Consider the following 15,614-nt stretch of genomic DNA (forward strand, 5'->3'; position numbering starts at 1 on the left):
TCTGATTGAGAGTTCTCCAAGTCTTCACTTGGTCAGGATGGGCAGCATTCCACTCAGCAAATACGCGACTAGCTTCTCTGTTTTTCTCCCTCATGATAATGTCTAAGATTTCATTAGTCAGGAATAATCCAAAGGCATTTTTGATGTTGTCCACTCTTTCCCCTGCTGTTACACCGACATGGTGGTGTATAACATCTTGGGGACCTCTTCTGTAGATTGCTGGTGGGGTGATGTTCCAAGCTTTGCTATTTCTGTCATTAATCATTTGAGGTCTCTTTCTCTATACTGCCTGTGCTCTTCATCTCTCACTGGTAAAATATTTACCGTCTGTTGTTGAAGACCTGTCCTGCCTACATTCTGCTATTCAACCTGGTCTTTAGCATCAACATCACTTCCCTCCAAGTCTGAACCAGACACATGATCTTCAATTTCAGAATTGTGATCAGAACCAGGTATATAATCATTGTCATCTTCATGATCAGAATTGTCTAAATCTGAAGGTTCCGAGTCACTTTGAAGGATTCTCTCTAAAGCCTGAATTGCAGAATATCTTGCTTGGTTCCTTGCCATGTTTCATTTAGAACCAGAACAAAAAAAATACATGGGAAGGAAATCTATCAACTGGCAATCAGTGCATCAATGTAAAAAAACATGTCTGAGAAAAAAAAACTAAAAAAGTTGACAAAAGTGAGAAATATAACATCCAGAAATATAAGATTATTTAGCAGTTTGGATGGGGTCCGCTTGGACCCCAAATAAAAAAATTGTAATAAAATAATAATGAAACACAGGAAAGCAATAGTATTTGGTATGCAGGATGACAACTTGATGTGTAAAAACTACCTAAAATACCAGAGAAAAATATTTACATACACATCAAAAAAATGCAAACAATGTAGTGCTGGGGTCTGCTTGGACCCCAGGTGTACTGTTTAGGGTTAAATAGTAAGCTTGCTAAGTAAATATTTGGTTAGTAAATTCAACATTTACAAAAACATCAATTAAAAGGTGATAATGTGCATTTGAAAAATGAAACCTGTTTTATTTATTTATTTTACATAGAAATAACCCAAAATATTGCAGGTAATATTTGACTGTGTCACTTTACAAACGGCACCCCATACAGACATCAACTGCCTATTTTAGAATAAAGGCTCGGTTTCCAGTTTTTCATTATATTTGAGTTGCGTGCTCCGTTGTGTTTTCCACTGGCAGTAAATCGTCCTCTGCTTCTCAAAGAGGAGGATTTTGTTTGTTCACATGACCCAGGAGGATACAGATAGTAAGCAGATCAGCTTGATGCTTCATATTTCCGCCGTGGGTTCACGCAGACGACGACTGCAGCTCTGTCAGGTGGGTCCTTTCTGTTAATGCTTCTATGATGCATAAACCTTTTATTTACTTTTCCTAAGTGTTAGGTTTATGATAGGGTTTTGAAAACTGCAATACATTGTATTTCCATCGCTATTAATAATACTATAAGGGAATGGGTTTGAAATCCTTTTATACATGTTAAAGCATCCTCTCCTTGCACTACGATAATCATCTCTTATCTCATGTTGGTTAAAGCTTTTCCAATGTTCCATTTAGGTCCATATCTAACCATGAAAAATGAATGTTACCTGAAAGGAGGCTCAAGTGAATTAGTTAAGCTCCTTAAGGTGTATTAATCTGTCCTGTTGCTTTAGCTTTATGTGCTGTGTGATTCTGCCTCTGTTGTTAATCCCAAACTGCCTATAAGACTCATAATGCAACAGTAAATATAGATTTCAAGATGCAGCTGAGTGAAGCAGATTTTTATCAGGCAATAAAAAGGCACCAACTGAAAATTAGAGGGCATTCAGGTTTGGTAATAACCACCTGTCACTGTGATTACATGGTGTCAAGGGTTAGTTTGCTTAAAAAGCCTGAATTTAAGATGTATGAAAGGTAACCATTGACTCATAACTCGCTTTTTTTTTCTCAAACTGTTGGTTTAATGAGAGTTGCATGCCAGTCAAGCTGCCCCATTCTGAACTGAGCACGTGTCAAACTTGACAGAGGAAAGCCGATTACTCTTTCCCCTTATCAGCAGATTTGACAGCAGGAGTGTGCAGTGAAAGTCCACAGATACACATGTTTTTAAGGCCTCTGGTGAAAGGTTTGTGTGTGCAGCGGTAGCTGCGGTAGATTAAAAAGAGACTGATATTGCTTAAAGAATAACATCATTGTGACTAACCTGTTAGAAACACATAAAAGACAGTCTGTCACCGCTACACGTTAGCTGCATCAGCGTATTCACAATAATACCCAACCAAACATTTTGACAGAGCGCCGTTTATCTCTCAAAATCACTACGACATACATAAATACAACTAGAATGAATCCATATATAAGGCGCTCTGGATTATAAAGCGCACTCTAATTAAAAAATAATAATAATAATGGTGTAATAAGACTGGACACATTTGGTCCAGAGTTCTTAACCCCCGATAATCCAGAAAAAATTTTCAGTCTGAATACACCCAAGCGCACCGTTGTTCGTGACTAGGAACTGCTTTTAGACCCATCCTTCGAGGTGGTCTTGGTTCGTTTCCAATCGGACTGGCCTTCGACTCGCTCTGAGATTACTCAGTCTGAATACAATCCCTTCCCGGAGTGGAACAACTGAACCAAAGTGACCACCGTAGCTGACAGAAGCAGAGTTAGAATGTAGCAAACAATGAGAAAAATATGAAGCAACAATTGTCGTGTTTTAAAGTGGAAAAAGGGTCCAAGTGTTTACTTGTATGAACGTTTAGTTTAACACAACCAAAAACACATGCTAGAAAAAATAAAAAATAAATGTCTTTGTCTGGGACTGTTTCTGCAGAGCGGCAGGAGTTCATCATAAATTTGCCACTGAGTTGTGAGTGGGACTGTTGGCCCCTAAGTAACTCTCCACTAATATCCCATTTTCCTTTGGTTTATACTGGTTTCAGCCCCTCACAACCCCAAGATAGCATTAGCGGTGCAACAAAAACAGCGAGCAATGTCGGAGCTATGCAGCTGTACAGGAAAACAAAGACGTACATGGATATATGTCTACAAGTGGACTCATCCGTTACTGCATCACAACTGAGAGGGTTTTCAAACGGCAGATGTTTATTTGCTCCTGATTTGACCCAATTTGAATGAAGAAATATTCAGAAATGCAGTTTTAATCTTGAGTTATTTTATATCTGTCCTCCATCGTGAGAAAAATGCTACAAGAACACCAAAAACACAGTTTTCTTTGGAGTGGGTCTTTAAGAAACAACTTTAAAATACACCCATGGTATCAGGACTGTAGTTGGACCAGAGGGTCATCTTCCAGTATTTTATTGCCTTCATTTCTACTTTTGAAGATATCATAAAAGGGATGTTTTTGTTTTGTTACGTTTTTTAAATTCCTCACCTCCAGAGTTAACTTCTCAGTGTCTGTGTTGCTACATTTGCTCAAACAATGATGACATAACTGTCTTTTTTTTTTTTTTCGGAACTGAAAGCCCTGTTTCCTGTGTTTCTCCAGCTGTATCTCTGCAGATTGACTCAGAGATGCTGGGAAAAAAGAACTCCAGTCTAATTTGAGCGCTCATTTGGAGCGAGTCATTTGGCATACGTGCATGACATCCCCAGTGGGAATTGTCAGACTAATTTAAACAGGAAGCAGTTGAATCTGACATAACACTGCTTTGGCTATTAGGGGGTAACCATTACAACAAAGGCCTTTCAATCATCGCCATGTCTCATTAGCTTTGGGGTGCTTTTCAGCCTTTTTGTGATTCTATCATCTTTTTTTTTATTTCCATAATCATATGTTGACTGTGTTCACACGGTTTATTTAAAAAATGTCAAAACCTTCACTCTTTAAGCCAAAAATATCAGATATCATCACATATTTCATGGTGGTCAAACCTAATTGTTTCATTTTTGCTAGTCTCAAACTATAAAAACGAATGTTCCCTGAAAGGAGGGTCAAGTGAATTAGTTAAGCTCCTTAAGGTGCAATTCTATGTCCTTTTGCTTAAGCTTTATTTGCTGCATGGTTCTACCTCTGTTGGTAATCTGCTGATAGACAGCCCTACATGTCTGGAGTTTAATATCACAGATGTTTGGAAACCACACTAAGGTTAATTTGACAGTGATACATTTCCCGGAACACCAGAGTTCACTAAAGACTTGCACCAGAGCTGCCAAAGAAAAAAGGAAAAGCCTTAAGACTTAATTGTTGAGCTACTGCAGCTGTATGAAAAGTAGATCAGGTGACCTCCTCTAAGTAGGATTTTACTCCACATGGTTGTGTTGTTTGGTCTGCACTAGAGTTCAGATGAGCTTCAACAATCGACAAATGAAGAAGAAACTAATCTGGTAAAAATTAAACAGCTCAGTTTAAAAGGTTTTTTTGAATGAAGCGTCCATCATTATCACTGGAGAACAGGCAGTCTGAATCAGGGCTGGTCAACCCTGGTCCTCAAGAGTCAAAGCCCTGCCTGTTGTTCAGGTTTTCCTGGACTGCTTCATGCTGACCACCTAAACCGGGTGTGTTCAGTAAACCAGGATGTGGAATCTACTGAGTCAGCTAATTAGCAGCACACTGGGCAAGAAGATCTGGAATACAGGCAGGCTTGTTTCTCATGAGGACCAGGATTGGCCAGCCCTGACCAAGTGCATACCATTCTGTGTCCCAAGATAAACTAAAGCGGGCCAGTCCTGGTCTCTTGAGGACCAAGGATGACCATCCCAGGTCTGGTTTCTGCACCCTCTCCTTCTTTAAAAGTCTACAAACCTATTTTGGAAAACTTTTGATTGTGTGAATAGAGTCCAACCCAACACGTCCAGAGAGATGTCTACAGTACTTTTACAAATGGGACAGGAAATAATTTATAATATCCTATCTTCACTTGTTTCATTTTAAAGAATTAACCTTACATAAATGAATATTGTTTCAGAAAAAGTCTTCAGATGTGGTTCATTTCACAGCCCTAAATTGTGTCCCTGTTCTCAGGGAATATTATTGGCTTTTGACAAAAAACAATAACAAAGATTCCAGTTAATTAGTTTCAAAAGCAATGAATAATCCAAAGAATACACGAATATCTTCATTCTTCATTCTTGCTGAATCCCTTTCAGGGTCAAAGGGTTGCTGGAGCCTATACTTGCGCAAAGGGAAGCCCACCTAGACAGGTCGCCAGTCTGTTGCTGTGCCACACACTTACATGCACACCTTGGGCCAATTTAGAGCCAATGATTAACCAATGCAACACATTTATGGACAGTGGAAAAAAGCTGGGGTGCCCGGACACAACCCATACATGCACAGGGAGAACATGCAAACTCTATGTAGAAAGGAGCCAGCTGGGATTCAAACCAGGACCATTTCACAGTGAGGCAATAGTGCTAACCACTACACTACAATGCTGACCATTGCATTATTATTAAAAGTTTGCTATTTTTTATGGAAAATAAATTCCCTTACCTCAAAATATGGCAAGCGAAAAGACTAAAGATTTGTCTATTTGTTTTGTGAACAAATCCGTTTTTAAACTCTCTGCGGCTCATAACAGCTTATCCTCAGTTGAGGTTTGTTCAAACAGGTACGAGCAGTACATTGACAAACTTGATCTTAACCTCGTCTTCAAGGTTTACTCCATCTCTACTTTTACAGAAGTGCTATAAAGAAACCCATAAAGTATTCACATTTGAACGTATGGCAGGGGGGGGAGGCAGAAGACTTTAGAAGGGGGGTAAATGAGAACATACCATTCTAATTTAGTCTATTACTAATTTAATGTTATTTTTTTGTTATTGCTGTGTTGAAAATTTTAAACAAGGTTGTATTGATGTTTTTTTTATCTATATCTATATAATGATACCAATTTTGGCTCAAAGATGGGGGGGCAAGTGGAGAGGCAAAGTTTTTTGGCGGGGGGAGGGACTGTCCTCTTGCCCCATCTTACCTCTGCCCCTGCAAAACACTGAAAATAGCCCTAAAGCCAAAACATATTTAAAAAACTCCCAAGAGGTATTATGAGAAATATCTCTATTAAACATGTCTATGCCTCGGGTAGAGGTCTGAGACAGTTATTTATCCTCACTTTCCATGTTTTGATCGTAGCTGAACAGCAAATGTGATGCCAAATCTCAGCCAATTAAATTTAAAGTGTTCAATTCAAATTCAGCGCTTATATCTTCTTTTTTGTTATTTGAGAAGGCGTTAATAGTTTGTGCCGTCATCTAATGTTAGTGCTTGTTTCCTTTAAAGCTCTGTCATCTTGACTCTTTTTTTGTTTCAGTATAATGGAGGCTTGAGGGTAAAAACAACAACATGGACGAGGAATCAGAGAGTTTAGCAGAAATCTTTGACACCAAGCTGAAGGTGCAGCCCAAAGTGTCTCCAGCTGCTCCTGCCCCAAGAACAAAGTACTTCAATGTCATGGATGACGAAGGTGCCTATAATGTCTTTGTGAATCCACCCCCTCCTCTAAGCGGCCAGGAGCTGCCAGCAGAGGGAGGCAAAGAGACGACAGCCGACCGCTTTAGCGTGACCCTTCCCCATGGAGAAGCTGACCCCACAGATGCTGAGGCTAATCCAAGCGGCTTAGACCGGCACCGTGGTGAGAAGCACTTAACGACAACACGGAAAGAGCTGGATGAGGTAACAGCAAGTACAGTGCAGCCTTCTAAGGAGTCTAAGGAAAGCGTCACACTGCTCACTGAGAAGGATTTTACACCATCTCACCAAGACCCAACAGGCATGGACGGAACAGCTCTGAAAGGATCAGGCCATGATGAAACTGTGACCCACTGTCTGGATTACAAAAGCGGAGACATAGAATCTGATCCGCCAGCTAACGATTTTGCAACGCTGAACGCTGAGGAGCCACTACAGTGCGAGATCGATGCTGAAAGAGAAATGTTTCCACCAGAAACCTTGGAAAATGATAGAATCCAGGTTTTTGATTGTTCTGAGGAGAGAAGCGTCCAGCTATCTGGAGATCATTTAGATAGTGGCATTGAGAAAACAAATCCCTCATCACCTACATTTGAGGAAAACACGATAAAAGCAGCAGCCAATCAGCCACAGGTGTCTGATCAGGCTGCATCCAATGACAGAGGAGGACATGTTGACCGCAGATCTTGGGATTACAGTCAAACCGAGTCTGACTGGGTCAGAAAAGACAGCATTACCAGTGAAAAACAACTTTCTCTTTCCATAGATTCGGAAGAAATGGTAGAACAAGTAGATGGAAGCCGAAGAATATCTGACATCCAACAAGGAGAGCAACTGTTGCAGCGCTTGCAAATGGTCCAACTGCGACACGATGAGAACCTCGATACCCACCAGCAGATCCTGAAAGGAGCGAGAGGTGAGGAAGAAGGGGAAACTGATGGCGAAGAATGTTTAGGAAGAGGCAATACGAGCGATGGTGATGGCAAACAGGACAAAACAAGGAGAAACTTGACTGAGAGCACCGGAAACGAAAAGACAGAGGAGGATCAAACTCACATTGAAGGGAGGACATCTTCATCCACAATTCTTGGGCAGCCAGAACACCAGAAGGTCACCACAAAAGACAGCGACTCTGAAGATGACTGCCCCTTACCTTCTGATTTATTTACTAACCCAGCCTGTAAAGAGCTGCCCTTTACTGGACACAGGTTTTCAGCAGTGGTGACCACAATAGAGAAGCAAATCCACGAGGTGGCCCAAGGGACGCAGAACCTGCAGCGAGCTGGGGGGGTTTTCAATCTTGCAGGTGATCCAGATGTGCTGGAAATTCCCTTTAAAACCGACGTTTCTCTGGAGTCCCTCCTTCACAGTGCTTGCTCTAGTCATACTAGTCAGTGGCAGTTCTCTGAAAAAAGGATGCAGAAGGAGATAAAACAGGACATTCAGAGGGAAATAGCACTGGTCAACATAGGAAAGATCCCAGGGGGGTACAGCAAAGGGGAGGCTCGTCAGTTGAAGGAGACAAAACTTATTTTTGAAGCTTTCCAGCAAGACAACACCGAAGGTCCCACAAGAAACCGGAAACCACGTGCCACGGTGGTGAAGGGGCAGGGTTACCCGTCTGTCCTCGAGCGCACGCGAAGCCTTGAGAGGTTTTCTCTGCAGAGTTGCCCCTCCATCGCCAGGACTCATTCCCTCAGGCTGCAAAGTCCTGCAGAGGAAAAAAGCCTTGAAAGCATCAGGTTAAGAAGCCCAACTGGAGGACTTCAAGATAAAACCCGGTTATCCCCCTACCCCACACAAGACAAGCCTCTGCGCCTGCACAGAAGCATGGACTCCATATGCAGTGAATCTACCAAGATGGCTTTGGAGGCCAGAGGCAAACCCCTGGAGGGAAATCCAGGATCTCTCCTCAAACACAACCCCTTCTTTAAGCTGCGCCCCGCTCTGGCTCTGCAACCTGAAGTGGAGAAAGACATCCGGGAAGCCAAGGAGAGGGAAGAGGAGCTGAGAAGACAGAGATGCACTTTGTATGGAGAGGACAGGCAGAATAGTGAGGAGGAAGGAAAGTCCCTCAGCGCAAAGTCACACAGTTCAGGTTCGTCTCCATGTGGTCTTTTGAACTAAATCACATTGCTCGTTAGACTTTCACATTTAGCAAAAAGTGATCAAATAATAATCTTTTAATCCTGCAAATAACCTAGAATGAGTATAGTACAATATATAACAGTTACGTAAAATAATTAAAACTGTTCTTTAGCTTTAAAATGTTCCCATATCATCAATAAAAATATGTGATAAATGACAAGAACCCTGAGGATAAAACGACATAAATACCTAAGTCAGATCTTCATCCATTCTGTATCTTCTGGAGCTCAGACTGTGGCTTTAGACAAATGCCATTCTACATTAGCATCACACTGTTAGCCAAGAGAAGTCTCACTGTGAATTTAGTGTTATTCCCGTCACCCCGAGTTACATCATTCTAACTGCCTGTCCGAGTCAGCAAGTGCAGAAACAGGTTTTTTTATGAAACAAGTTCTTCTCTTCTGTGGTTTTTACTTAAGCAACACGTAGTTCATGAAAGTGTTTTGACTCAAACTGATTAAGATGGTTAAAATAAAGTCAGAAAAAGACCGTAAAGCAGATCAAATTGAGGTTTCACAGAGAGGTTTGTAATAAAATCATGATTTTTCAAACTTTATTATTATTATTATTATTATTTTAAGAACCTGTTTGATTTAAATGTGTTGATTTGGAGTTGCTGCTCAACAAGCAACCAAAGTTTATAGTTGAAAACACAACATTGTATTTTTAAGAAAAAGTTGATTACAGACAACTGTTTTATTCACATTTTTTGTCATTCTTGGATTTAAATTGCTATAATTAAGTCTTTGGTGACACATCAGGAATGTATGTATTTTAAATCGTGTTTCCAGTCAGATATCAGTAATTTTAATGCATCGACTACTCGTGAAATATTATTTCTAACCTTTTAAAAGGGAAATTTTTAAAAACTGATGTGTGAGACTCCCATGAAAACTAAAAAGAAAACACAAAAATTAAAACTTCATGTAAATTAATTAATGATTAATTATTAACAGTAAATAAATAATGTGCAAACTCTTCAAGCAGGATCCAAACATAAGACTTTTTCTTAAATACTCTTTATCAACACCACTGACTATATATAAGAACTGGACTGAGTGCCCTCTACCAACAGGGAGTTCTTCTTGGTTCTTCTATGGTTCCAACCTGGCGACGTCTGTTTTTCTGTGGGTTTTTTTTTTTTTTTTTTTTGGGGGGGGGGGGGGGGTGGCGACTGAATAAACCTAATTTTGTTTAAGCTAGAGGTAAACCATTTTCTATGGATGACATCACACTCACTCAGTCCAAGACTCCTAAACAGTCACTGCCAGTGGCAAATTCTTCAACTAGCATTTTTTCCAAGAGCTAAGGCTAGTATCAGCTTTAAAAAACTGTAGCTAAAGCTTTAAAAGGATCATATGGGCGTATTTGCATGTTTTACTGTACATCTAAGAAAACATTTAGTCACTGACATGATTGTAGCAAAACATTAGGAGTTGAGCTCCCTGAGAAACCCAGTCATTCCTTCATACTTAAAGCTTTCTTGTTGAATTCTGATGTTTTACTTTTCCTTTTAGGTGAGAGGCAAAAGTCATGGGGGAAACTGGAACGGGTCTGGCCCCCACCATCTCAGAAGAAATCTGACCATCCACAGGTGATACCCCACTGTAGCATTGTTGTCTACCATGACAAAGGTGGATAAAGGTGGAGAGATTTCATGTAATCCATGGACACCAGTGAGGTTCACAAATCATTGAAGAAAAAAGGTTTAGCGCACTAGTGGGTCTAGATGACCCAACTACCAATGTTAAAGTGCCTAGTATAGCAAAAAGGTTAACTTGTTCCTATGATGGGTGGAGAACTGAAGAACAGATTATGTGTAATCCTTTGGTCAAACATCCACAGACATAAGTGTAATATTTTGTATGTTTGTCAAAAAACATCCAGAGGAAGACATGGATAAAACTTGTTCTTTTAGCACTTCTTGGATAAGCAATGATTCTGTGTCAAAGTGAGAGGATCAAGAATCCGGAGCTAATCTCCTGCTCTAAATCCCGTCTTTTTCTGTGTCTGCAGGAGTCAAAGGTTCACAGAGCGGGGAGTCAGAAGGCTTCTCTGTGGCAGCGCTGGGAGTCCGGCCAAATCAACGGCCAGACAGTGAAAAGTGAAAAAAAGTGACTTGTGAAGGAAATAAAAGTCACAATACAGGTTCCATGCAACATCAGAGCAACAATATGAGCTGTAATCTGTACCTTTCCTCTCTGCTTTTATCCAGATTAAGTTTCCTTTTTTATCCATTAGAGCCATCTTTTAAAGCAACAATAACTATTTTGTTTACATCCATTCGATGATACATGTCATCTGTACCTGAGATTTTTACAAGTCAGTGTTCACAGTAACTAACAATCATCATTAGTAATAAATGTTCCCACACTGAGTCAAAACAGAATTTGTGGTTCATCCTGTCTGCATGTTGTTCCACTTACAAAGCTGAGTTTGGTCTGTGATGTACATCAGAGATACACTTCAACTGTGAGAGACATCATGTAAACAAAGAATCCAGGAAATCACATAATTTGATTTTTTTTATTTATATAACAGAGCAGAAAATAAATATTTGGTAAATGTTTTCTGTAGGTCTCCGCCAGGTTTGCACAGTAGCTGCTATTTTGGTCCATTGTTCCATGCAGATCTCCTCAAGAGCTGTCAAGTTTTTAGGTCATTGCTGGAAAACATGGACTTTCAACTCCCTTCACTTGTTCCTTTAGACTTGGGATTCAGAGACCACTCCAAAACATTCAAAGGTTTTTATGTGGCCACCACTTTGTTGCCATGACGATGTGTTTGGCACCAGTGTCATGCTGGAAGAGCCAGACATTTTTCATCCTCAATGTTCTCACTGATGGAAGTTTTTTGACCCATATCTCACCATCCATGGCCCCATCCGATCCGCCAGCTAACGATTTTGCTGATTGAAACAAATCAGTCACCCTGTCCTCTTTAAAAGTATCCCTAAACATGATGTTTCCACCCCCATGCTTCATAGTGGGTTTGGTGTTCTTCAGCATTGTTTCCCCTCCCCATCATCTGAAAACATGACCTTCCCCAACCCTCCTCTGGATCATCCAAATGGTCTCAGGAGAACTTTCGATGGCTCTAAACATGTATTGGCTTGCAGGGGAACCTTTGGAGCTCTGCAGGATTTGAATCCATGATGTCGTGTGTTACTATAGTAACCGCTGTTAGGTATATTTTTCATTAACTATTTTTCTAATAATTGCTCCAACAGTTGATCTCTCCTCATCAAGCTGCTATTTTATAGTAGATGGGTTCATCCCAGTCTTGTTCCGGTCTACAATCTTGTCCCTGGTGTCCTTTGACAGCTCTTTGGTCATAGTGGAGAAGTGCCAATCTGACTGTTTAAGGATGCGGACAGTAGTCTTTTATACAGATAACCAGTGGTGGAAAAAGAGCTTCTCAAAGGAGAACCAAAAAGTCTGAGAGGAACAGAATTCTTGTTTGTTTGTAAGAGATACATCATTATTTTCTGCTCCATGATATAAATAAATTGTTTAAAAATCAAACAACGTCATTTCCTGGAATCCTCTTTTTTTCTGTCTCTCACAGGTGAAGTGTTTCTATGATCAACATTACAGACAAAACTCGTCTCCTAAAAACGACCATCTTTCAGAATAAGTGACTGTAAAATTCTATTTTTTAACAAATTAAAGAACTGATGTAACTGTGAATTGTTAGTACATTTTGTTCCAAAAAAAAATTGGATTATTAGTTTACATTTAAATCTTAAAAAGTACATGAAAAGTATCAAACTTGGATATAATTAGATTAACCAAGTCTGAAAGTTTCTCTAAAATCCTGGATGTAGCTTTAAAATTTCCTTTAAAATAGTTTATGACAGAAATACTTTGAAGGCGGACCTTAACAGAGTCACCTTCCACCTGCACTGGGAGTACCAGTGAACTTCTTATTTTAAATATATGTGAAAATACTTTTTTTTTTCTCATTCAGAGTTTTTTTTTATTTTCATGACTATGAAAATTGTAGAGTCACACTGAACACATCAAAACTGTGAATCAACCCATGTGGAATTATATACATAACAAAAAAGTGTGAAACAACTGAAAATGTGTCATATTCTAGGTTCTTCAAAGTAGCCACCTTTTGCTTTGATTATTGCTTTGCACACTCTTGGCATTCTCTTGATGAGCTTCCAGAGGTAGTCACCTGAAATGGTCTTCCAACAGTCTTGAAGGAGTTCCCAGAGATGCTTAGCACTTGTTGGCCGTTTTGCCTTCACTCTGCGGTCCAGCTCACCCTAAATCATCTCCATTGGGTCCAGGTCCGGTGACTGTGGAGGCCAGGTCATCTGGCACAGCACCCCATCACTCTCCTTCTTGGTCAAATAGCCCCTCACACAGCCTGGAGGTGTGTTTGGGGTCATTGTCCTGTTGAAAAATAAATGATGGTCCAACTAAACGCAAACCGGATGGAATAGCATGCTGTGGTGGCCATGCTTGTTCAGTATGCCTTCAATTTGGAATAAATCCCCAACAGTGTCACCAAAAGCACCATCACACCAACACACCTCTTCTTCCATGCTTCACAGAGGGAACCAGGCATGTAGAGTCCATCTGTCACCTTTTCTGTGTCACACAAAGAGCAAAAGATCTCCAATTTGGACTCAACAGACCAAAGCCCAGATTTCCTCTGGTTTAATGTCCATTCCTTGTGTTCAACAAGTCTCTTCTGCTTGTTGCCTTTCTTTAGCAGTGGTTTCCTAGCAGATATTCTAGCATGAAGGCCTGATTCACACAGTCTCCTTTGAACAGTTGTTGTAGAGATGTGTCTGCTGCTAGAACTCTGTGTGTCATTGACCTGCTCTCTAACCTGAGCTGCTGTTAACCTGCCATTTCTGAGGCTGCTGACTCGGATGAACTTATCCTCTGCAGCAGAGCTGACTCTTGGTCTTCCTTTCCTGGGCGGTCCGCATGTGAGCCAGTTTCTTTGTAGCGCTTGATGGTTTTTGTGACTGCACTTGGGGACACTATCAAAGTTTTCTCAATTTTTAGGACTGACTGACCTTCATTTCTGAAAGTGATGATGGCCACTCGTTTTTCTGTACTTAGCTGCTTTTTTCTTGCCATAATACAAATTCTAACAGTCTATTCAGTAGGACTATCAGCTGTGTATCCACCTGACTTCTGCACAACACAACTGATGGTCCCAACCCCATTTATAAGGCAAGAAATCACACTTATTAAACCTGACAGGGCACACCTGTGAAGTGAAGACCATTCCAGGTGACTACCTCTTGAAGCTCATCAAGAGAATGCCAAGAGTGTGCAAAGCAGTAATCAAATCTAAAGGTGGCTACTTTGAAGAACCTACAAAATGACATATTTCACACTTTTTGTTATGAATATAATTCCACAGGTGTTAATTCACAGTTTTGATGCGTTCAGTGTGAATCTACAAATTTCATAGTTATGAAAATAAAGAAAACTCTTTGAATGAGGTGTGTCCAAACTTTTGGTCTGTACTGCATGTTACCTAATAAAGGGACTTATAATTAAAAATAAACATGAGTAATTCTACTATTAACTAGGGCTAGGTGGATAAAATCAACTAATTGATTCAAATCAATCCAAACTTAAAAAATCAATCATCGATTCATAAAAGTAGAGATTAACCTTTTATTCCTTTCCTTTCAAGGGGACCTTAATGCTACTACTCAAAATATGGATTTTGTGAGATTAGGCGAGATCAAACATTGAAACAATCATGGTGAAACTACTAGATAGTTTACAAAATACAACCGGAAGGTTCATGGAACATTACTGATATACTCTGATACATCTGTCATAATAACAATAACAGCCGTAAAACCGAAGTCCGTTAACTTGATGCTAACATGTAATGGAATTTCCCACAGGATCATGTAACACTGTGGTGTTAACAACCAATTTTGCAGCGGCTGAGTTGTATCAGATTACTATTCATAGTAATATCTTCAAAATATATACAGATTATTATTCTATTACTATAAAAATATGTCTAAACAGTGCAAATTCAAAACTGAACTGAATCAAATTGAATTGACTTCCTCTCTCTTTGCATTCAACATAATATCATTTATTTTAAATAACACCTATAGTTTTTCCATAATGTTATAATTTGTCTGGGAAAAATGTGAAGCATTTTTTTTATGAGATGCTCAAGCTAGCGGTAGCTCCCAAACATCTGCTATTATTGTTTTACAAACATTTTGACAGCTTGTGTTTAGTTGAAATTTGTGTTAGAGCATATTTCCAAAGGAGATGTTAAAATGTTTCTGTCATTTTTTGTAATTTTTGTTAAAGAATGTAAAAGGAGAGAGGAAAAAAATTGATTAAAAATCAAAAAATCGAATTTGGTGCGAAAAAATATGTTATTTTTTTGGCCATAACACCCAGCTGTAGTTTCTACCTGTTCATCTATCAACCCTCATGACATCACCTGGTAGAAATATGAGTATATGGGGTCAGGTAGCCTCAGAAGGATATTTTTTTTATGTTGCAACTGGCAACAGTTAAAGCTTTATCAATTCCCAGATTTTCACCCCAACCCACATAAAATTTGCAGAAAAGGAATAAAAATAAAAGGAATAAACTTTACAGACACTAATATGTACATGTGCTGCAGCTGAGTCTATAAGGACTTGAATTTGTCTTTTGCATCTATTTCAGGCTTCTTTTTTTTTGATACTCCAGCAGGTGAGCATTTTCTTTTTATTAATAATACTGGTAAATTTACATTTAAACTTCTACTTTTTTTTTTATTCTAACACATTGAAAAACATTACTTTTCCACTATTTGTTTACAATTCTGCTGAAAGTTGAGTTTGTCCACGTCAGAAGTTACGAATATGTTTGGTCTCCCTTTTCTGTTAAATCTTCATCTTCAGTGTTGAACTTGTATGTACAAGTGATATGCAAAGTAAAATAAATATTTGTAAATAAAAAAAAAAACAATAATTAAAAATAGCCTAAAAAATCAAAATAATGCCAGAAGTGAG

General features: G+C 39.4%; 1 protein-coding gene across 1 annotated transcript; it reads left to right on the top strand.

The window, feature by feature from the left end:
- Positions 1 to 1,276: 1,276 nt before the first annotated feature.
- Positions 1,277 to 12,116, top strand: LOC101162131 (uncharacterized). The gene is made up of 4 exons (XM_004071984.5): positions 1,277 to 1,353; positions 6,294 to 8,549; positions 10,117 to 10,193; positions 10,616 to 12,116. The coding sequence occupies exons 2-4, from the start codon at positions 6,326 to 6,328 to the stop codon at positions 10,715 to 10,717; spliced, it is 2,403 nt and encodes an 800-aa protein (XP_004072032.1). The 5' UTR covers positions 1,277 to 1,353; positions 6,294 to 6,325; the 3' UTR covers positions 10,718 to 12,116.
- Positions 12,117 to 15,614: the final 3,498 nt, after the last annotated feature.

Source organism: Oryzias latipes, chromosome 8, assembly GCF_053564925.1.
Source record: "Oryzias latipes strain Hd-rR chromosome 8, Olatipes_Hd-rR_3.1".
Lineage (NCBI taxonomy): Eukaryota > Metazoa > Chordata > Actinopteri > Beloniformes > Adrianichthyidae > Oryzias > Oryzias latipes.